This window comes from Benincasa hispida, chromosome 9, assembly GCF_027475165.1.
Source record: "Benincasa hispida cultivar pf3 chromosome 9, pf3_genome.v1.1, whole genome shotgun sequence".
NCBI classification, from domain to species: Eukaryota; Viridiplantae; Streptophyta; class Magnoliopsida; order Cucurbitales; family Cucurbitaceae; genus Benincasa; species Benincasa hispida.
Window position 1 is genome coordinate 49583750 of NC_143486.1, and position 22638 is coordinate 49606387.

Below are 22638 nucleotides of genomic sequence, written 5' to 3' on the forward strand. Positions count from 1 at the left end.
TTACACAAAATAGCAAAATTTTAATTTGATAGAGACGGATAGAAATCTATTAGTGTCTACCAGTGATAGAAACTGATAGAAGTCTATCGCTGATAGACGTCGATAGAAGTATATCAATGTCTATCAGTGTTTACTTTGTGATTTCTGTAAAAAGTTTGACATTTTTTCTATATGTGAAAATGTTTTTGATAAGTAATTGTAATAAGAGTATTTTAATAAGTTGAAAATTTTAAAAAAAAAAAAAAAAAAAAAAAAAAAAAACAAAACAAAATTGATAACAACTCATGAATGAAAAATAAAGTAACTTGAGATTTTTTAAAAAATATACTCTAAAGTTATCCATTTGACACAAACAATTCATTGATAACAAATTGTTGCCAACGACTAATCAGGAATGATTTATTATGAAATTCGCTTTTTGCTTTTGTCCCACATTGAAAGATTTACAAGTGTTTAATCCTCCAAGATCTGAAAAATTTATTTATGTTGGAGATTTGTTTAGTTGGCTTTATATTATTCTAAGACAGTAGTTTCCGCATATGTCTCAAAGCCTTAACATCTGTCTATGACATTAGAGTGTCTTCATGCACAATTTTTTCCTTATCTGGAAATATTTAGGTATAATATTTTGTTCGATATTTTTCTTTATTGAGGCATGACTTATCTTTTCCAACTGGGGATTTGTTTCCTTTTTTGGATCCGATTATTTAAAGAGAATTATGTTGATCATTTAGGATTGTCGCTTTTGTTAATCGAGCAAGTCGTTTTTTTCTTTTGTGGCCAAACTGTTCATCTTAGTGTTCTTGCTCTTTGCTCACTACATTTCATTGTGAAGGTTCTTCATCTGTTATGTGCAATGTCACTGTGTGAATTGTTCAATAATGCAAAGATTATTCTGTCTTGGGGGAGCCTAAAACTCAGCTTCGGAGAAGGAGTTCCATCTTAGAGGGATCCTAAGATTCATCAGTGAAGGGAGTCTGCTGTCTTGAGAGAAAGATAACAACGACGAGAGGAGTCTCACACACTGTCGAAAGCCAAAGTATTCAATACTAATATTACCAAACTTAGGGGGAGCCTAAGTACATTTGAGAGGGAGTCTCACATCTAGGGGAGCTTAGGTGATCAATGAGTTAAGCTATACGTGAGTCGCTGGAGTAGTTGTGTATTGCAAATAAGTAACGTGTTGTAACTGCTTAATTCTTTAATATTAGTGACTTATCTTTCTCAGACACATTTCCCCTATGATGTAGGTGGATTTCATCGAACTAGATTATCAACTTATGTGTCTCTTTAAGTGCTTATTTACTGTTGGTATTTTATTGTTACATTTGTTGTCACTGCTTCCCTTTTAATATTTGCATTTGCATGACGAGTCACCTCAACACTTTTTCATATTCTTTATTTAATTTAGTCTTGAAATGTTTTCCATATTCAATTTAGATCTAGAAAATAGTTTTTATATATAATATATATCTAAAACGTTTTCTTATTATAATTATTATTTGTAGATCAGACAGCTTTCTTTTCTTCTTCTTCGTCTTCTTTTTTCCCCAAAAGGAGGGGTCGGTATTCTCCTTTTTGAGTCTTAGCAAAATTTCCTATTGATTTCAATCGTTATTAGACGAATGCACGTCTGAGAAGGAGGTTATGTTAACCTTGGGGAGTCATCGACAAGAAACGATTTAGCACTGAGGTTGTGCCATAATTTGCTTTCAAATTGTCCATAGTAGACCTTGCTATGAGTGGTCATAGTACGGACTTGATGGATAGAATTAAAACCATAAAAAATTCCTGGTATGGGACTAGATGGATAGTTGTGAAATCTTCATAGATCAGTTTTGAGTGGTTTGTTGCTGACGGACTTGATGAAGCAATTCATGTGATTGCAGAGGTGTGAGTGCCTTTTATGGAAAAGTTTAAAAATATTTTTCTATACCTTTTGATGACTCAAGATTTATGTGTGTTGAATGAGGAATTTTGAACCAATCACAAGTTGCCATGTCGTTTACTAAATTAATGACAAAATTCTATATGACATATGTGTAAACCCCGAACTCTAGGTTTCCTAGATAAGCATGTTTAGCCAAAGGAATGTTATATTATATATTTACTAAGTAGCAATTCATGTTTGTTTATAGGAGTTATGATGGAAGGGAAGGAAAAACATATTAAATGAGGGGAGACATGGCAGTTAACCCTTGAACTCTGGAGGCGGTGGGAAGTTTTTGGAAGAAGAACTTCAAAAGCATGGTTTTGGCAATTGACATGAGCAAATTTAGTGAAATAAGTGCCATTTGAAAACTGGGAGAATCTAGTTTGCGAGGTTGTCTTATCGGAGGAAGATTACACAAGGAGAAGAATAAGAAGTGAAGAAAGTACAGGGGAGGCAGAATCTTGGGTTAATCAAGGCCTAAGGTGAAGATTGGAAGTTTCAGACTAAACTACAAGGAATTTTTAGCTAAAATTTTAAGGCAAGAAAGCTAACTCAATTTTAAACAAATTTGTAAAAGAAAGTTTCTTGAAAAGAGCTCTGGATTTTGAATTTTTAAAATTATAACAAGGAATCGGTGCATAAGCAGACAGCTGCTTGGAATGAACAAACAACCAGTTCACCGTGAGAGTTATAGCGAGATATGGGGATGAGAATCTCACTTATAGAGGAAATCTCGCTGATCTCGCTCTAGAGAATCTCGCCGATCGCGCTCTAGAAGGAAATCTCGCTAGGAATTGGGCTGAGTATCGCTGGTAAGGTCAGTATCGCTAGGATGAAAGTTTGCTAGAAAAAGCTTGATCTCGCTCTAGAGGATCTCGCTGGTATCGCTCTAGAGGATCTCGTTGACCTCGTTCATGGGGATCTCGCCAGTAAAGTTGTCTTTGTTGATGAAAGTTCCTTTAATAAATGAATTAATTGAGGTATTTTACTAAGAATTCTAAGTAGTTTAACCGGGAATTATGTCCTTTCAGGCCAAGAAGAGCTAGGAGAGGTGTATAAACCATTAAGAGCTTGACGAGCGGTGAGTGACTAAGTGAATTAATGTCTCCAGTACTTATACATATAAAATCAAGTAAGTTACAGTGACATTAGTGATGAATTTATACTTTCTCAAGCAAACAAATAGATGGAGAATAACTTAACGCATGTTCCTCGGCTTGTATATGTGTAGCACAGGCCAAGGTATGACGTGTAGTCATTACAACAGTTAAGTTTTAAATATGCTTCCTAGAAGAAGGCTATGAGAGAATGAGTTCTTGTGTAGATGGTAGGCAACAGAGCTTAACTTGATGATACAAAATACCCCGGTACCGAAGGACATTTGAGAAGGTACCTGACCAACTTGATACCGAAGGACATTTGAGAAGGTATCTTAGTAGCTCGATACTGAAGGACAGGTTTGAGAAGGCATCTGAGCGGAAGTACCTAAGGTATGACGGTACTTAGAATGGCCACATGCACGTAGGCAGTTCTGAATGAGAGGCCGAAGTATGGGTCTCTTGGTCTGAATAAACGTTGGGAGCTAAAGCATTTAGGCTCGTTCTCAATTAGGGAATAATGATGTTTGATGATATCTAAGAATGGTTTAAAGCTACATTTAGAGACAATTGCTTGAAACACTCATTAATATATTTACATGTTTACAGTAATGTAATACATAATGTTATACGATTTAATAGTCACTCACTGGGCTTTAAGCTCACAGAATTTCTGTGTTTTTCCTTCTCAGGTAGCGGTCAGATTCCTCCGGGTTGATCCTGCTACTGCTTGCCACCTAAATACTCGACTTATTAAGAAGACTTAGATTGATGATCTATTTATGTACACATGTTTTGAGAGGGATTAGGGCTTTGTTAGAGATGTTTGGGCCCATCTATGAATGTTTCTCCCCTTAGATGTCATATCATGGTTGTATGCATGTGTTTATATAATATTTTGTAGAATCTTAAGAAGGCATACCATATGCATACATTATTAATGTTTAACAGGTTGACATTTAGATTAGAGGGCTAAGGTGGTAAGTGCTGGCAACAGGGCTAGTAACTACCGTGGTCATATCCTCTTTTAGATTAAAAGGGTAATCTGGGAGGGGGTGTGACAATATGTCCCGAATTGAATTGAAGACAAATTTCGATGACTCCACATGGTTGAATCAGATGAGATTAATTTGGCCCAATTTGATATTATCATTTGGGTTTAAAGTCCAACTACAAAAAAAAAAAAAAAAAAAGGCTGAATCGGGCCCAAATTTCAAATTAGGCCTAAAACCAACAAATTGGGCCCAAGGGCTAGGCTCATGGGCCAACCAAGCCCAAGCCCACGAAGCCCACTTGAGAACTCTATAAATAGAGAAGTTCTCTTCATTTGTGGGGGTCAGCAATTCTATACTCCAGAGAGTTTATGGGGAATTCTCTACAATCAGAAGACTCCTTAACTCCTGAAGCTAACCACGTCTGAAGACTGAAGTCCTTCGAAGATACAAGCATTCTGAAGACTGAAGTCCTTCGAAGATACAAGCATTCTGAAGACTGAAATCATTTGAAGATGCAGACATTCTGAAGACTAAAGCTCTTTGGAGATACAAGCATTCTGAAGACTGAATTCCTTTGAAGGTACAAGCAATTCTACATTCAGAGAGCCCAGAGAGAATTCATCAACAAGCAGAAGACTCTTGAAGCTGCACTTCTAAAAGACAGAAGACCCTTGAAAACATAAACACTCTTCCAAGACTTCTACTTCAATAACGTTCGGTGTTTTTTTCTTCTTCAAGTCAAGCACATCCACCCAACCGAGAGAGAATCAGAGGATCAAGTACTAGAGATTGAACCACATCGCATCAAATCAACCTCAACATCAACACCAACTCAAGTTCAACTCCACGAAACAAGTTTCTCCGAAAATCTCGTGCGAACAAGATTAACAAGCCCAAAGGTCGATCATCCAAGAAGATCAAAAAGCCCAAAGGTCGATCACTCAAGAAGATCAATAAGCCCAAAGACCGATCGTTCAAGAAAATCAACCAACATAAAGATTATAGTTTATCTTGAAAGCATCAAAATACTATGTATTAGAGATTGTACTTGCTTTCCACAAAATTAATACATATACAAAGTACAAGTTCCACGAAATAAATTCCTCTTGAAATCTCGTGCGAATAAATTGGCAGACCCAGTGAGACCTCTCTACCTCTCATCTTTCTCTCATCATCCAAATAAACAATTCTACATATGGCACTAAAGAAAGTTGCATCCAAAAATATCATCGCAAGCAACCCTTACATAATCTCTGTCATCACGGAGAAAATCTTGGAACAACTGATGGAATCTCTTAAAGGTGGGATCGTCATCAGAGAAAATCCTTTATTTGACAACTATGCTTCTATTACTGATCCATTAGATAAAGAATCGTACTTTGATGTAATGTCTGTCATGGTGACTGACGTGAGTCGGCCATGGCAGAGATGGAGAGAAAGATAAATCTCCTAATGAAAGCGTAGAAGAGCGAGATCATGAAATCGATTCTTTAAGAGATCAAATACAGGCTCGATAAATTGATGAGTCGAGTCAATCTCCAGCTACAAAAGTCATGTTAAAGGAAAGATTGTCTTGCAGGAAGACTAGTCGCAACAGTCTACCTCTGTTGTTGCCTTGTCAGTTCAACAACTGCAGGATATGAATACAAACTCCAGAAGGGCTCAGTATGGAGAACCATTGCAATCTTCCTTTATGTACTCCAAGCCGTACACCAAGAGAATCGATAACCTGAGAATGCCAGCTAGGTATCAACCTCCAAAGTTCCAGCAGTTTGATGGAAAGGGCAATCCAAAACAACATGTTGCTTACTTCATTGAAACTTGCGAAAATACAGGAACCAGAGGAGACCAACTAGTCAAGTAGTTCATCCGTACCTTGAAAGGAAACGCTTTTGATTGGTATAGTGATATAGAGCCGGAAGCGATTGACAGCTGGGAACAGTTGAGAAGAGAGTTCCTCAACTGTTTCTACAGCACAAGGTGCACAGTTAGCATGATGGAGCTGACGAACAAAAAACAGCAGAAAGAAGAGCCGATCATCGACTACATCAACCGATGGAGAGTTCTGAGTCTAGATTGCAAAGATAGACTCACTGAACTATCTGCAGTGGAGATGTGCACCCAAGGCATGCACTGGGAACTTCTCTACATTCTACAAAGGATAAAACCTCGTACATTCGTGGAGTTGGCAACACGTGCTCGTGATATGGAGCTGAGCATCATCAACAAGGGAACTAAAGATTTCCTAGTTCCTGAAGGGAGAAAATACAAGAATGAAGCCAAGGGCACTGAAAAGATCGTGGATAGTGCCATAAGAGAATCTATGGTCGTTCAGATGACCCCGTTGAAATTTTTCTCCAAAGGAAAAGAAACAAAGTCAGAAAGAAAGTATGATGCGGCCAAAAGCGTTGCCCAAATCTCAAAGAAAGATAGGAGAAGGTTTATCCATTCCCTGACTCTGATGTTACCAACATGTTGGAGAAATTATTAGATAAACAACTTATTCAACTACCGTAATGCAAGCGACCGGAACAAGCAAGAAAAGTAGATGATCCTAACTACTGTAAATATCATCGAGTCATTAGTCACCGGTTGAAAAGTGCTCCGTGGTAAAGTTGGCTCATGAAAAGAAGATTGAGCTGGAGCTTGATGAAATAGCTCAAACAAATCATGCGGCAGTAATAATGAATCCAAATGTCCCAACACCATATGCGTCTCATGATCAAAGAGAAAGTTTTATCCAGTTTGGAACCTTCGAGCCTATAGTTGTTCGGTTCTAACAAGAGATTCAAACAACAGACTTCCAGAAGAAAGACGAGCCTGTTGAAGATAACGACAAAGGGTGGATCCTCATGACTCGTCGAAAGAGAAGACAACCAAATTCCACCAAAAAAGTGTCACACTCCTATCGAAGCTTTAGAAGAAGGAACCAGACTCATAAAAGAAAGACAAAAAGATGACATAGAAGCCTAAGCCTGCTAAGGAAGAAGATAAGGACTTCCCTCAACTTCGAAAACCGGTAACTTTGGCAAAATTTCTTCTAAGAAGCTTCCTTGATAATCATAAAAAAGAAGTATTAGAAGTTATTGCATGTCACGCTGTCAGCATAGCGGAAGTCAACAAAAATCATATAACTGCTAAAGAAGTCGACAACTCAAAAGAAATGAGGCAAAGAGTTTCTATCTTCGATCATATCAAACCTTCAACTACTTGATCTTCAGTCTTCCAAATATTGAGTATGGCCACGGTAGAAGAAGAAAACCAATGTCCAACGTCTATTGCAACTTGAACTTCAACTTTCAAAAGGCTAAGTATCTTCACATCAAAGAAAGATCGACCTTCAACATCTTCTTTTGATCGTCTCAAGACAACAAGCGATTAACATAAAAGAAGGATAAAAATTTTGAAGGCAACATCATTCATGAAGAAAACAACGACGAAAAGATTCTCAGTCGTGTTTCTTCATGCATGAAGAGGAAATTGTCTGTTGATATAAATATAGAAGGTTCCTTGATAGTGAAGCCAAGACTCATCATATTGATGAATCCTACAAATAAATAGGGTGATCAAACTCATGATGAAATAAGAGCTTCTGAAATTTAAATGTAGAAGCTCCTCATCGCAAGAGCCTAAACTGCATGATGCTCTTGGCCCACATGAGCTTAAAATGTGAACGACCCAAAAAAAAAAACTTTGTACGAACTAGGTTACGACTTGATCCCTGTCATTATAAAGGGTACGCAGGCAACTCAAAGAAATTTAAGTTCAGTCGCACATAAAAAAAAACCTTCTTTTTGAACTATGTTATGACTTGATCCCTATCATTATGAAAGGTACGTAGGCAGCTTGAAAGAAACTTCAAATTCAGTCCAGTTAAAAAAAACTTGAACTACATCATGATTTGATCCCTTTCTTTAAGGGGATGAAGGCAACTTAAAGAAATTTAAGTTTAGTCCATAAGAAAGGGTACCACAACCATCTAAGTATGATACTACAAGATTGATGTTGATCATCTCCGTTAAAGAATGACACTCTAGATTGAATATGTTCATCCGTATTGGGGACAACACAACGGATTGAAAATGTTTATCCCTTGTATGGAGCTAGCACAGTAAATAAAAGGCACACACTTGGAATGCACTTCGCTTCCTTTTCAAATCGAACTTGGTTGCTCCTCCATCTTCAAATTCAGAAGCTTCATCGATGCTCTTCAATCTTCAAGTTCAAAGACTTCATCGATGCTTCTCCATCTTCAAATTCAGAGGTTTCATCGATGCTTCATCTTCATGCTCAAGTCTGGAGGCTTTGCAATACCATCTTCATGCTCAAAGTCGCAAAGTCGAGCTTAATGTGAAGATTCATCGATGCTTCATCAAACTCAGGTGCGAAGGATTCGCCGATGCTTCAAGCTCAAATGCAGAGGATTCGCCGATTCTTCAAGTTCAAGTGTAGAGGATTCGTGGATGTTTTGTCAAACTAAAATGAGGAGGATTTGCCGATTTTTTGTCAAACTCAAACGTGAAGGTCTCGTCGATGTTTCTCCATCTTCAAGTTTAGAGGCTCCATCGATGCTGCTCCATCTTCAAGTTCAAGATCGGCATGCATGGCCCCACTTCTATCTTCAAGTTCAAGATCGGTGTGCATGGCATTGCTTCCATCTTCAAATTCAAGGTCGGTGTGCATGGCTCCGATTCATCTTCAAGTTCATGGTCGGTGTGCATGGCTCTGCGTCAATCTTCAAGATTAGTGTGCATGGCTCCACTTCTATCTTCAAGTTCAAGGTCGGTATACATGGCTCCGTTCCATCTTCAAGTTCAAGGTCGGTGTGCATGGCTCTGCTTTATCTTCAAGTTCGTGGTCAGTGTACATGGCCCGACTCCATCTTTAATATCTCTATCTACAAAATCATGACACGGCTTCGCTTCATCTTCAAAGTCTGGCGTGGTTCACTCCATCTTCAAAGTCGTGGCGTGCCTTCGCTTCATCTCCAAACTGATGGCACGACTTCGCTTCATCTCCAAAATCATGACACGGCTTCGCTTCATCTCTAAAGTCTGGCGTGGTTTACTTCATCTTCAAAGTCGTGGCGTGGTTTCGCTTCATCTCTAAACTGATGGAACGACTTCGCTTCATTTCCAAAGTCGTGGTGCAGTTTCGTTTCCTCTCCAAAATATTGGCGCGGCTTCGCTTCATCTCCAAAGTCGTGGTGTGGCTTTGTTTCATCTCCAAACTGATGGCACAGCTTCACTTCATCTCTAAACTGATGAACCGGCTTCACTCCATCTCCAAAATCGTGGTGCAGTTTCGTTTCCTCTCTAAAATGTTGGTACAACTTCACCCCTTCTCCAAAATGCTAGTGTAGCTACATTTCCTCTCTAAAAATGTTAGTGTGGTTCCACCTCATATGCAAGGACAACTCTGGTCTATCTGGCTCCACCTCATATGCAAGGATAACTCTGGTCTATCTGGCTCCACCTCATATGCAAGGACAACTCTGGTCCATCCGACTCTGCCTTATACGTGAGATCGACTCCGGCCAACCTGACTCTGCTCAAAAGCTTGATGGCATATTCTCCTCATCTTCAATACTCGATGGCATATTTGCCTTATCTTCAAATTTTGATCAAGGAGTAACATAATAGGTAGACCTTTCCGAGGCCCCTCCCCCCAATGAGGATCAAAATATACATAGGTAGACCTTTTTGGGGACGTCCCTATGGTGATCGAATGGGAGAGTTGTAAACCTTTGCGGAGCCCCTCCTATGAGGATCAAGATGCACGAGATCCTCTCTATGGTGATCGAATGGGAAAGTTGTAAACCTTTGTGAGGCGCCTCCCATGACGATTGCATGAATGATGCTACTCCAGGATCCTCTTTAGGATGATCGAATGGGAGAGTTGTAAGCCTTTGCGGGCCCCTCCCATGAGGATCAAGATGCACGAACGAGATCATCCTCTCTAGGGTAATCGAATTGTAAGCCTTTGCAAGGCCCCTCCTATGACGATCACGATGCATGAATGATGCTACAAGGCAGACCTTTCCAGGATCCTCCAGTATCGCCCCTAGGGTGATCGAATGAGAGGATTGTAAGCCTTTGCGGGGCCACCATGACGTTTAGGAAGCACGAACAGGGATACAATAGATAGATCATGCCAAAGTCGTCTTTACGTGCATCAAAGGATCGGTCACGCAGCTGGACATTTCTACAACAAAAAAATAGAAAAAAAAATTGTTAAGAAACAAGGAGAAACCCACCTTTTAAGATCTGATGGGTCGGTGAGGTTAAAAAAATGGTTGTACTCCCTTAAGTTGCGGTTGTGGGGATAATAAGGGGCAAGGTAATAAAAAAAAAAAAAAAAAGAAAGAAAAAGAAAATTGTTGCAAAAACAAAAACAAAAGAAAAAAAAAAAACTTTGAAAAAAATAGTGAAAAAAGAAGAAAAAAAGGAAAAAAGGGAAAAAATTCTTAAAAATAATTTTAAAAAAATCCCTTTTTCACAGTCTTCTTCTTCCTCGTGCTAACCACAGCCGTCGGAGATTCCTCCCTCTTAGTTGATTGTCCGGTCGTCCAGCCACTACCAACATCGTCGATCGAAGAGCTCTGTCCGTCGGCCGCCACTCCTCGTCACTTCACGGTCGTTCGTCGGCATCCACACATAGGGGAAATTCCGTTGTTCCTTGCTGTCAGTGTGTGAATCGACGCCTCTCTTCCAGGCGCCCCATCGCACCCGCGTCTCCTAGTAGCATCCACCCGCCGGTCAAGGGACCTCAGATGTTGCGCGTTAGCCACCAACCATCACGCTCCGCCCCCCCTTCGGTCATTGCGCATTTGTGTCTGTTTGGTCTGTCCGTTCGAGCCGCGCCCCAGCCGCCTATCCGTTTGCGTGAGGACTCAGCATCGCTCGGCGTCAGATCGAGCCCGACCTTCATCCTCGTTCCAGCTTCTGGTTGCGCCGACAGCCATAGCTCAGTCGTACTGCTCTATCGCCATCTTCCTCTTCCCACCAGAAAATAAAAAAAAGAAATAGAAAAAGAAGAAGAAAAATTGAAGTTGTATGTTATTCATGTTGCTGAGCCAAATTTATAGAGGAACAATTTAAATTCAAATGGAAAAGATATCCCAATTTGATTTGGATTTAAATTTGATTTATAGATTTCGTTTGATCTAAAATTTGAACCTTGTAACTCCAACAGATTATTATTGCCATGGTCAAATTTGGGCTTAATCAAATATTCCTCACAAATTAAATCTCATGAAGATTCGTTTATTCATTAAAGTCAAGTTAAATCTTGAATAGAACCCTTCAAATTGGGGCTTCACATTTAATCCCAAATTCAAATACGTTTTATCACAAAGTCGAATCTTTCAAATTTATCCTCTCATTAAATCAAAGCAAATCAAATTGAATAGAAAATCTCAAATTTATCCCAAACCAAAATTTGGTCATATTTCAAATTTTATCTCCCATTCAAATTTATCTTCGAATCAAATTAAATTAAGGTCTCAAATTATTTCAAATTAAAATTTGGTCATATTCCAAATTTTATTCCAAATTTATACTTTTATCAGATAAAAAATTCATCCCAAATTAAAATTTGGCCATATTCCAATTTTCTTTCTTAAAACCAAATTTGTAAGTTTTCATCTCCAAATTAAATTAAATTGGGATGAAACTCGAATTTTTATTTAAATTCAAAATTTCTGAGTTTTATCCCTAAAATCAAATTAAATTGGGACAAAACTTAAATTTTTTTGTAAATTTGGCCATATTCCAAAACTTATTCCAAATTCAAGTTAAACTTATGTACTAAATTCATAGTTTGACTAACACATCAATTAAGGTCAAATTCAAGAATAAATATATTTGAATTTTGATTCCAACTATATTTTTCGAGATTCATCCACCCATATATGTGCATAAACCTCGAAAGGGACCTTTGTTGAATGAGGAATTTTGGACCAATCACAAGTTACCATGTCGTTTACTAAATTAATGACGAAATTCTAAATGACATATGTCCGAATTGAATTGAAGACAAATTTCGATGACGCACGCAGTTGAATCAAATGAGATTAATTTGGCCAAATTTGATATTATTATTTGGGTTTAAAGTACAGAGAGTTTATAGAGAATTCTTTACAATCATAAGACTTCTTGACTCCTGAAGTTGACCACGTCTGAAGACTGAAGATACAAGCATTCTGAAAACTGAAATCCTTGGAAGATGTAAGCATTCTGAAGGCTGAAGTCCTTCGAAGATGCAAGCATTCTGAAGACTAAATTCCTTCAAAGATACAAGTATTCTGAAGACTGAAGTCCTTCGATGATACAAGCATTCTAAAGACTAAATTTCTTTGAAGATACAAGCATTCTGAAGACTGAAGTCCTTCGAAGATGCAAGCATTCTGAAGACTGAAGTCCTTTGGAGATACAAGCATTCTAAAGACTGAATTCACGAGTAATTCTACATTCAGAGAGCCCAGAGAGAATTTATCAACCAGCAGAAGACTCCTAAAGCTGCACTTTTAGAAGACAAAAAACCTTTGAAGACACAAACACTCTTCCAAGACTTCTACTTCAAGAACGTTTGGTGTTTTTTTGTTCTTCAAGAAGTACATCCACCCAATTGAGAGAGAATCAGAGGATCAAGTACTAGAGATCGAATCACATCGCATCAAATCAACCTTAACATCAATACCAACTCAAGTTCAACTCCACAAAACAAGTTTCTCCAGAAACCTCGTACGAACAAGATCAACAAGCCCAAAGGCCGATCATCCGATCAATAAGCCCAAAGGCCAATAGTTCAAGAAAATCAACCAACTTAAAGATTATAGTTTATCTTGAAAGCATCAAAATACTATGTATTAGAGATTGTACTTGCTTTCCACAAAATTAATACAAATACAAAGTACAAGTTCCACGAAATAAATTTCTCTTGAAATCACGTGCGAACAATGTGCATGACCTTAAATAGCACTGGAATAAAAAAATAAGGAGTAAAATGTGTTATGAGGATCTTGACAGTAGTTTTTTAAAGTTCAAGAGGTAACTCACTCTCTTTAATAAAGGTATTGTCCGACTTCACTATGCATCAATTCAAATCGAAAGATATTGATATTTCAGTTTATTCTCCTTTATTTGCTCTAATAAATTATTTATTATCTTTTAATTATCAGTCATTTATGGGACAATCTTGGGAATGACTAGTCAATTGTTGGAATTATTTGTCATAAAATTAGATTTTTTCTTTTATCACACATTGAAAAATTTACAAGCGTTTAATCCCAAAATCTGGAAAATGTATTTCTTTATTTAATTTAGTCTTGAAACGTTTTCCATATTTAATTTAGATATAAATAACCGTTTTTATATTTGATTAAACGTTTTTAATATTTAATTAGATATGAAATATTTGTTTTATTATGATTATCATTTGCAGATGGGAAAACATTTTTTTTTTTTTTTTTTTGTAAAAGGAGGGACTGATATTTTTCACTTCGAGTTTGAGCAAAATTTCCTTTTGATTCTAATCCTTCTTTGACGATTGAATGTCTGAAAAGAATTGTGTTAACTTTGGAGAGCAATTGACAAGAAACGATTTAGCACCGTGATCGTACCACAATTTGCTTTCAAGACAGTGGTATTATGCATAACATTGATCTATTCGAAACTCCAGTTTATACAAATTATCGGAGAAAATACTCAAATGGTTGTCAATCTACCTTAATATTGCATATTAAGAAGAAAACAAAAAAGAAGATGAAATTGTCTTCAAATTATGTTTATTTTTTTATTTTTTATTTTTTATTTTTATTTTTTATTTTTTAAAGTGTAGCTTTAATTCAAACTTGGAGGCAATAAAAACAAAAAATCAACTTCTCTTTGTAGAAAAGTCTTCTCATTTTCTTTAATGGAGAAGGGTGAAGGCCTTTTATTTCTTAAGAGTGATTTTAAAAGATAATGATGTATTTTATCCATATTTCTTTTCAGGGCCAAAATAAGCCTAACCCAATTAACATTAAATATATACTATTGATTTTGACGTCATACATTTTGATCTATCTATCATATAAAATTGATTAAAAAAAAAAAAATCTTTTAATGACTTGAAAATATGAATGGTAATTTTAGTTCAATAAATAGTTGTTATTATCATTTAAACTTAGAATTTTGACTAATTTTTTTTTTGTTTTTTTATTACAGCAATTATAGAGATGAGGATAGAATTTAATGCAAGTCAATTTATTTATTCTTAATAAGTTTAGATTTTTTTTTTCTTTTTAACCAAGTAACATATTTGAATGGATTTGAATCCATTTTACTAAATTAAATTTTATATTCTTATTTGTTAGAAATATTAACTTTACTTACTAATAATAACTAAAATTTCAACCATTTATTTAGAACTATTTCTTAAATTTTGAAAGTTACAATGTCGATTTTGAAAGTTCATAACCGAGACTTTCAAATTTCAAAAATCAAATAAAAAAATTAATCCAAAATCTAAAATTCAATCTTTCGCTAAAAAAAATTTAACTTTTTCACTTTATGTATAATATAAGAACTAAAAATTGTAATTCATACGAGATCAAGTAACAACATTCCCTTTTTTTTTTTGCATATAAAAAGAAAGAAATAACCAAGAAAATCCTCATCCGACAAATTGAGAGATTTGATATTGATATTAAATATTTGTAAAAATATTAAAAAAAATATATATTTTAGAAGTAAAAACAACCTAATTATTAACCTAAATAAATTTTATAAATTTTGTAACTCATAAAAATATATAGATAATAATCCTTTTCTTTTCTTTTCTTTAAAAAAAAATATCATCTAATAATTCCAAAACCAAAGATTTCTCCTTCTCTTTCTTCTTCTGATTTTCTTCTTCATCTTCTAAGAGAGAGAAGCTTGGAAAGGGAAAAGAGTTTCTCTTCCAATCTTCTTCTTCCTCTCTTTTCTCTTTTCAAAAAAGTGATAAACAATTCCATTTCTATGAGAATCCATGAAAAAAGATGACACAGAGACACAGAGATTGAGTAAAATCCAAGCCATGGGTGGTCTGAATTTCACAACCTTTTGGTAGCTAACACCAATCATTCTCTCTTTCTTTCTCTTCAACAACAATTTTCCGCCATGAACGCCAAAACCCAAGCTCTGTTACTCAAGATCTTCTTCCTTCTCTTCGCTTTCAACACTCTAACTCTCTGCATTTACTTCACTTCTCACTCCAAAACCTCCCCTCCCACTTCCCCTCATCGGAATCCCACTTCCGAAAAACGCTTCCCCTTCCTGGAAAACCCACATTCTTCCAAGCCCTGGCCCATCTTGCCTTCTTATCTCCCTTGGTCTCACTCCCCTGTCCCTCCCCGTTCCTGTGAGGCCTATTTCGGCAATGGCTTCACCCACCGTGTAGATCTTTTCAAGCCTAAACCCGCCGGAAAACTCGCCGGATGGTTCCGGTGCTGGTATAGTGAAACTCTCCAGAGCTCCATATGTGAGGGGGGGAGAGTGCGAATGTGGCCGGAGAGGATTTACATGTCCCGAGGAGGCGAGCGGATTGAAGAGGTGATCGGAAGAAAGGAAGAGATGGAGTTGCCGGAATTTCGTAGCGGTGCTTTTGAGCTTGATGGCGGCGAGGAGAGGGTTCTTGCCGATGAGAAGTTTCTTGATCGGTTCGTGCCGGAAGGGGAAGTTCAGAGGCACACTATGCGCGCATTGTTTGGATCGTTTCGAGTTGTTTCTGGGAGTGATTTTGAATGCAAAGAGGTAGAATACAAGTTTTTATGGGTTTTTGGAGCTTTTTGTTCTTCCATTTCTGCATTTGAATATAAAATTTCATGGAATTTTGTTACTGACCTCAGAATCAACTTTTGTTTGTTGTGTTGGGTTTTGGAGCATTTGTTCTTCCATTTTTGCTGTTTTTTGAAGGCCCCATTTTCAGATTAGAGTATTAGTTTTTGATTATCCATATTTAAACTAAAGAATATGAAGTTTTATAGGTTTTTGTGATTTCAGATTTCATTTACTGACTTCAGAATCAACATATATTTGTTGTGTTGGATTTTGGAACTTCTGTTCTTCCATCTCTGCAAATTTTTAATTTAAAAACTGATGGAAGCCCAATTTTCCGATTAGAGTATTAGCTATTGAACTTCTATGTTTGGTTCAAGAATATTAAATTTTATGGGTTTTTGTGATTTGGGTTTTTTTTTTTTGTATATATAACTGGGCCCAGAATCAACATTTTGGGAAGGTGGAATTAATTAGTATTTTCTCAGCACATGGATAATGAATCTAAATAGAGATTTCTTAGTAACAGAGTGCAAATTTAGTAACTGTAACAAACATTTTGGCTTGACTCTGTCTTTTTTGTTCTCTAATCTGGACTGACATTAATAATATATAATATGTTTTGAATAATCAGTTTTTAAGTAATCTAATTTCATTTGGACCTGGTCTTCTTTATCTTGAGTTTGAGTGAACATTATTGTCTTTTTCTTCATTAAAATTGTTCTAAATGGTTTCTGAATCAAAGGCTCCATTTACAGTGGATCGAGGAGCCTGTGCTTCTGGTGACGAGGTTTGAGTATGCAAATCTTTTTCACACTATTACAGATTGGTATAGTGCTTATGTGGCTTCGAGAGTCGTCGGGTTGCCTAATCGACCTCATCTGATTTTCGTCGACGGGCATTGTAAGGTACGTCTCGGGATCACTTTGCATTCTTTCCTTTCTTTTAGAATGGAGGCTGCTGTTTATGTTCGGATTATTGAAGAGAATATGTTTGGAAAGAAGTGAGATTCTCAAGTTATTACAAAGTAGAAAACTAAGAGAGATGGTTTAGATGGAGTTAGAAGAGCCGGAGATATGTAATTGGCTATATCTATTGATATCAACTCTTGAGATCTATCTGTTTCTCTTGGAAGAATATGTTTAAATTGGCTATTTCCTATTTTTTCTTCTTGTGTATGAGCTGAGAAAGAAAGATTACTAAAATAATGTCATCTTTTGTTGTTTCTTCTTCAATATTTAAGACAACTTTGGAAGAGACATGGAAGGCATTGTTTTCAAGTCTAAGATATGCAAAAAATTTCAGCGGACCGGTTTGTTTTCGCCACGCGATCTTCTCGCCTCTTGGATACGAAACTGTGCTATTCAAGGGTCTGACTGAGGGTATCAATTGTCATGGAGGGTCATCTCATGATCTTTGGCTAAAACCTGATGACCAGAAAACTGCTAGATTATCGGAGTTTGGAGAAATGGTTAGAGCAGCTTTTGGTTTCCCAGTTGACAGACAAGTCGAAAGGCCAACTTCAATTCACAACATTCTCTTTGTGCGTCGTGAGGATTATTTAGCGCATCCTCGACATGGCGGTAGGGTTGAATCCAGACTTACCAATGAACAAGAAGTCTTTGATGCTTTGCAGAACTGGGCATCTAATCACAGAGAGTGTAAAGTGAACTTAGTGAATGGGTTGTTTGCGCACATGCCGATGAAGGAACAACTCCGAGCCATCCAAGACGCCTCCGTCATTATCGGGGCTCATGGTGCAGGCCTTACTCACATAATATCTGCCTTACCAAAAACCTTGATCTTGGAAATCATCAGCAGTCTATTTAGAAGGCCTCATTTTGCATTGATAGCTCAATGGAAAGGCTTGGAATACCATGCCATCAATCTCTCGGGATCACATGCCGATCCAGAAGTCGTTATCGAACACCTTTCACGCATCATGACGAGCCTTGGATGCTAATAACCTTTTTGCGATTTATCACATTAATCTCTCTTAACTACGAGGAAACGAAAAGCAGTGGGGGAGAAACCAGCACTCTGTATCTACAAACACAATTGGCTGGATGCTTCCACTTTGACAAGTTTGAGTTTGAAGATACTGATTCACCAAGTCTACCTAACTTACAATAGTTTTGGCTTCAAGTAAGAGCTTACCGACCAAGCTCGACGACAACAAGAATTCAAGATATTTAAGCTTCAAGAATGGTATGTATTCTAGTTCTTGAATTCCCTTTTTGAAGTTCTATCCGTAGAAGAGATCAATTAGAACCATTCTTTCCCTTCTCTCTAGATTTCATTGCTTGTCTCATGCGCTGTATCGTTAATGTTCATATCAAGTTTCCATCTCAGGTTTGTATACTTAGCACTTAAATATTGTCTAAATATATCATTTGGTCCAGAGATTAGACATCATTTCTCTGTATAAGAAATAGTTTATAATGTTGTTTTAACACCAATAAAATAGGAAAATTTGTCCGAAATAACAATCAAAGTTAGCATTTCACAAATAGTACCTTTTCTGGCCAATTGTTTTAATAGCTCATGAAATTGATATCGTGATCGAAATAAAAATTTAACTTGTTTAAATGACATTCAAACCGATGAGTTTTTTGAGCTTTCTTGGAATATCGGTCAAGACGATTGCTTCTTGCGTGATATTCCTAACGCCTATGTAATCTTTCCCAAAATCCTATTTTAGTATCCATTCAATTATGTTTTTTATTTCTTTCATTGGGTTAGATTTGAATGACTATTGAAATAGGGAATCTGAAAAAGATTATGTACATGATATTTAGGGAGGTCGTTGGTTCTTCCTCCTAGCCATGATTCTATCAAGAAAATCAAAAGAATCGATGATTTTGAATATGTCACTAAAAGAAGTAAAATTTTTCTTATGGTCTCACATACATCCTGGCCAAGATGCACCAAGATGAGACGTTGAAATAATTCTCCAAAAAATGTGTTATTTTTGATAGATATCGAATAAATTTTAGCTGTCATGCGACGATCCCACTATTCAATTTTGAAACGTGTTTTTATGGAGGGATTCAATTGGAAAGAGGTTGGAAACAAAGAGTGATGAAATGAGAAGATGGTTGCATACTTTAGGAGATATGATTTAGACTAGAATATTGAATGTTAAGAAGATGAAGTAAGTCTTTTATGATGCAAAACTAGGAATGATGATTGATAAGTTAGTGTAATGGTCAAAGAGACAAAGTGGTAAAGAAGTTTAAAGATGCTAAAGGTGAAAGAGAAAGGGTATCCCATTCACAAATTTCCAATTGCTTTGGTGAAGAAAAAGGAGTGTTTGTTTTCAAAGTCACACTATATTACAAAGGTGGAGTTGGGGAGAGAAATAATAGAATATAGAGAAAATTTTCCATAGAATATTGATTTAAAGAGTGCATTTCCCAATCTCTGATGTCTTTAAAATTTATTACTAATTCCTGAATGGAGGAACCACTCCCAAGGCACTGGGGATCGATACACTGAATTTCATACTAAATATCAATTTCTTTGATGCCAATTTGCCACTCTCTCCATAAGCCTTTCAATCTTTTTTATTTTTTTTTTCTTTAAATGTTGTGTCTAAAATTATTGACACATTTATTCGATAATTATTTGGTTTTTTGTTTTCAACTTTTTAAAATAAAGTCTATAAACACTTCTACCATCTCTAGAGTTCTTTCTTTGTTGTCTACTTTTTAACCATGTTTTAAAAATCAAGCCAAAATTTAAAAATTTAAAAAGTAGTTTTTATAAATCTGTTTTTATTTTTGGGATTTCATTAAGAATTCCATTCTTGTACTTAAACAAATGTAAACCATTGTAAAAAAAAAGTAAGAAAATGTATTTAATTTTGGATGGTTTTCAAATATATGAAAATGAACCAAAATATTTATAAATATAAAATTTTTTATTGTATCTGCAATAAACCTATAATCTATCACGATCTATTGTAGATAGACTTATATTTTGCTATTATTTATAAATACTTTTAGTAGTTTTATCATTTAAAATTATTTTCCTTTAATTTTAAAAAATAAAAAATAAAAAATAAAATGGTTATCAAATGGCATCTAAATTAAAACTTAAGATTTTTTTTTTTTTTTTTTTTATCTAATATGTTGGTTGATTTTGTTAGGATTTGTAGATATATTAGAGATTATTAGACTGAAGTTGAAGTTTAGGAATTTATTAGATATTTTCAGAATTTAATGACCTTTCTTAGATACAAAATAAAACCAATTGAGGTACCTATTAGGAGTTGTTTGAGGGTAAGAAGTGGAGTTTAGAAATTTACCGTTGTGAAGTCTAGAGAGTTAGGCTTTATTTGGGATTATTGTTGTTTTTTTAAAATAATTGTTGGGAGTTGTAATTTTAAAAGAATCAGTTAGTCTTTGGTAATTTTTTTTTTTATATTAGAAAAACTTACCGTGTTTGGTAAATTAATACTAAATTAGTGTAATTTAGTTATATGAACCAAACTAGGCTTATTATTTTAATTATTTTTGTTTAAATAATTAATTTATAATTTATTTTAAATTGTATATGATTTAAATTTCAACTAATTTTATTTATTCTAAATTATTTTATAAAAGTTTTAAAAAATAATTCTTATAAAAATGAATCAACTAAAATTTGAAAATATGTATGACAAAATATATTAATATGAAAGGATACGATTATAATATATTTATTTGAATTGTTAAGAAGTTAGTAAATTTTTAGAGAAGCTAAATCTAAAAGCTAGTATCTATCAGATTTTACACATTAGTTAAAATTAAAAAGTAATTCAATTTACCAAATAAAGTAGGTAATTAATAATTTTTTTATAATCACTTTTTACGTATGGAATTAAGAAGTCTGAGTTTGGAATGTAAAGTTGTAAAATATTAAGTTAATAAATGTGTGTTTGATGTGTAAAATAAGTCTGTGTGAGGTGCAAAATTTGTTAAACCTGAAGTTCTAAATTCTAGTTTAGGGTTTAGCTATTTTTTTCTTCTACAATTTATACAATTTTGAAAAATGTAATTTGTAAGTATTTGTTTCCATGAATTATAAGATTGTGATTTCTTGTTTTAATTATATTTGGTCAATTTTACCAATTTATTTAAGTATCAATTTTAATTGAAATTGGCAGCATAAGTTAAATTTATAACATTTGTTACATTGCACAAATACATTAGTTAAAAAGATTTTTTACACATGAAATCCTAAGGGATCAATATTTCATTAGTGTTCAAGTTTTTCCTTATTTACAATAATGTCTATTTTCCTTCGAAAATTACGATAAAATTAGGATCAAATTACCATTTAGTCCCAACAATAAATTAATTATACATTTTTTTTAAAATATGAAAGAGAAAGAAGTTTTAAATGAGGTGCACTTTTTTAGACAAAATATATTAAATCATAATATTTTTCAAATATTCACAACTTTCCATATTTTTAAGTTTCTCTTTCAAAACCCTAATATATATAGGGATATATATATATTTTTTGTGGTATATGTATTCTATATATATTATGATATATGTACCTTTTCTATATTCCTTTGTTTTGTTTTGTTTTTTTTTTTTTTTTTGTAGCTTTGATAGAAAATGAGAGTTTTTTTTTAGATTTCATGTTATTATGATATATAAAAATTTTGATTTGTTGAGATTTCATATTATTTAAATGATATATATGATATATATAATGTGATGTAAAGGAAATTTATGATATATACTGTAATTTATGTTGAACATTAGTCAGTATGTGATTTATATACCGTGATATATTTCATATATTAGTTTATACTGTGATTTATGTCAAATATTGAATCTAACTCTAATTTATATACTGTAGTATATTATATATATTTATTATGATATTTTCAAATACCTAACAAAATGTTTAAAAGTATACTTAAAATAACCACGAATCCATGGATAAGCCAATACGTGAACCAATATAAATAGAAAATAAAATTTTATTAAATGCATTTTTCTTTCTCCGATTAAGCAAAAGAATAAAATCTCAACAAATAAATGCATTTCTCTCTCCAATTAAACAAAAGGAATAAAATTTTAACAAATTGATGTATTTTCTTTCTCCAAGATTAAGGGTGCTTCGTAAATATGAAAAAAATTATTTTCCAATGCCACATTCTATCTCCAGCCGTCCACCATATTCAATGGTATTTTAGGTAGAACATGGAGGTCATTCGCCTCTTCCCAACAAGTGCATACAGTAAAGAACTTTCAATTCCATTGTACGGATAAGCTACTTGTTATAGGGCTTCTTAAACACAGAAATTAAAAAGAAGGCCCAAGAAGAATATGGTCTGATCCAAGAGGAGAAGAAATGGTTTGTTGTTGTGTGTGGAGGATATGCAGTCACGTAGCCTCTCTCTCTCAACATGTGGTAGGAAACCCTTTTCACATTTTCACTTCCTCATTTCCACAAGAAACACATAAAAGAAAAATGAAAACTGAGCTCTCTTTCTCACTCGTTCTTCTTTCTGTCAAGATGATGCTTGGATGGATATCGTGAATCATGATGAAGAGAAAACAAGCATGCAACATCAGATTTGAAGCCAAAGAAAGAAGATGAACTCAAAGATGCATAGTGGTTTGGAGATATCACCTACCTCCACTCTCAAAGTTATTTGGAAGATGTTATTCATTCAAAAATAGAGATAACTTTCTTATCCTCTCTAATACAAGTGATGTTGGTTCTGGCAACCCTCCGATGGTCAAGATTTGACAGTAGTGAATAATCACGAACCACGAACGACAATTGTCAGAAGAATGGAATTTGCA

The 22638-nt window shown here is 34.9% G+C and overlaps 1 protein-coding gene and 1 long non-coding RNA gene across 2 annotated transcripts; one reads left to right on the plus strand and one right to left on the minus strand.

Moving 5' to 3' along the window:
• Positions 1-7871: 7871 nt before the first annotated feature.
• LOC150033878 (uncharacterized) lies at positions 7872-11347 on the minus strand. The gene is made up of 2 exons (XR_016531841.1): positions 10549-11347; positions 7872-10229 (listed from the first exon to the last, which is right to left on the minus strand). It is a non-coding gene; the product is annotated as an uncharacterized LOC150033878 (long non-coding RNA).
• Positions 11348-14782: 3435 nt separating this feature from the next.
• Positions 14783-18309, plus strand: XYLT (beta-1,2-xylosyltransferase). Its single transcript, XM_039043501.2, has 3 exons — positions 14783-15802; positions 16585-16734; positions 17070-18309. The coding sequence occupies exons 1-3, from the start codon at positions 15170-15172 to the stop codon at positions 17787-17789; spliced, it is 1503 nt and encodes a 500-aa protein (XP_038899429.1). The 5' UTR covers positions 14783-15169; the 3' UTR covers positions 17790-18309.
• The last annotated feature ends 4329 nt before the right edge of the window (positions 18310-22638 follow it).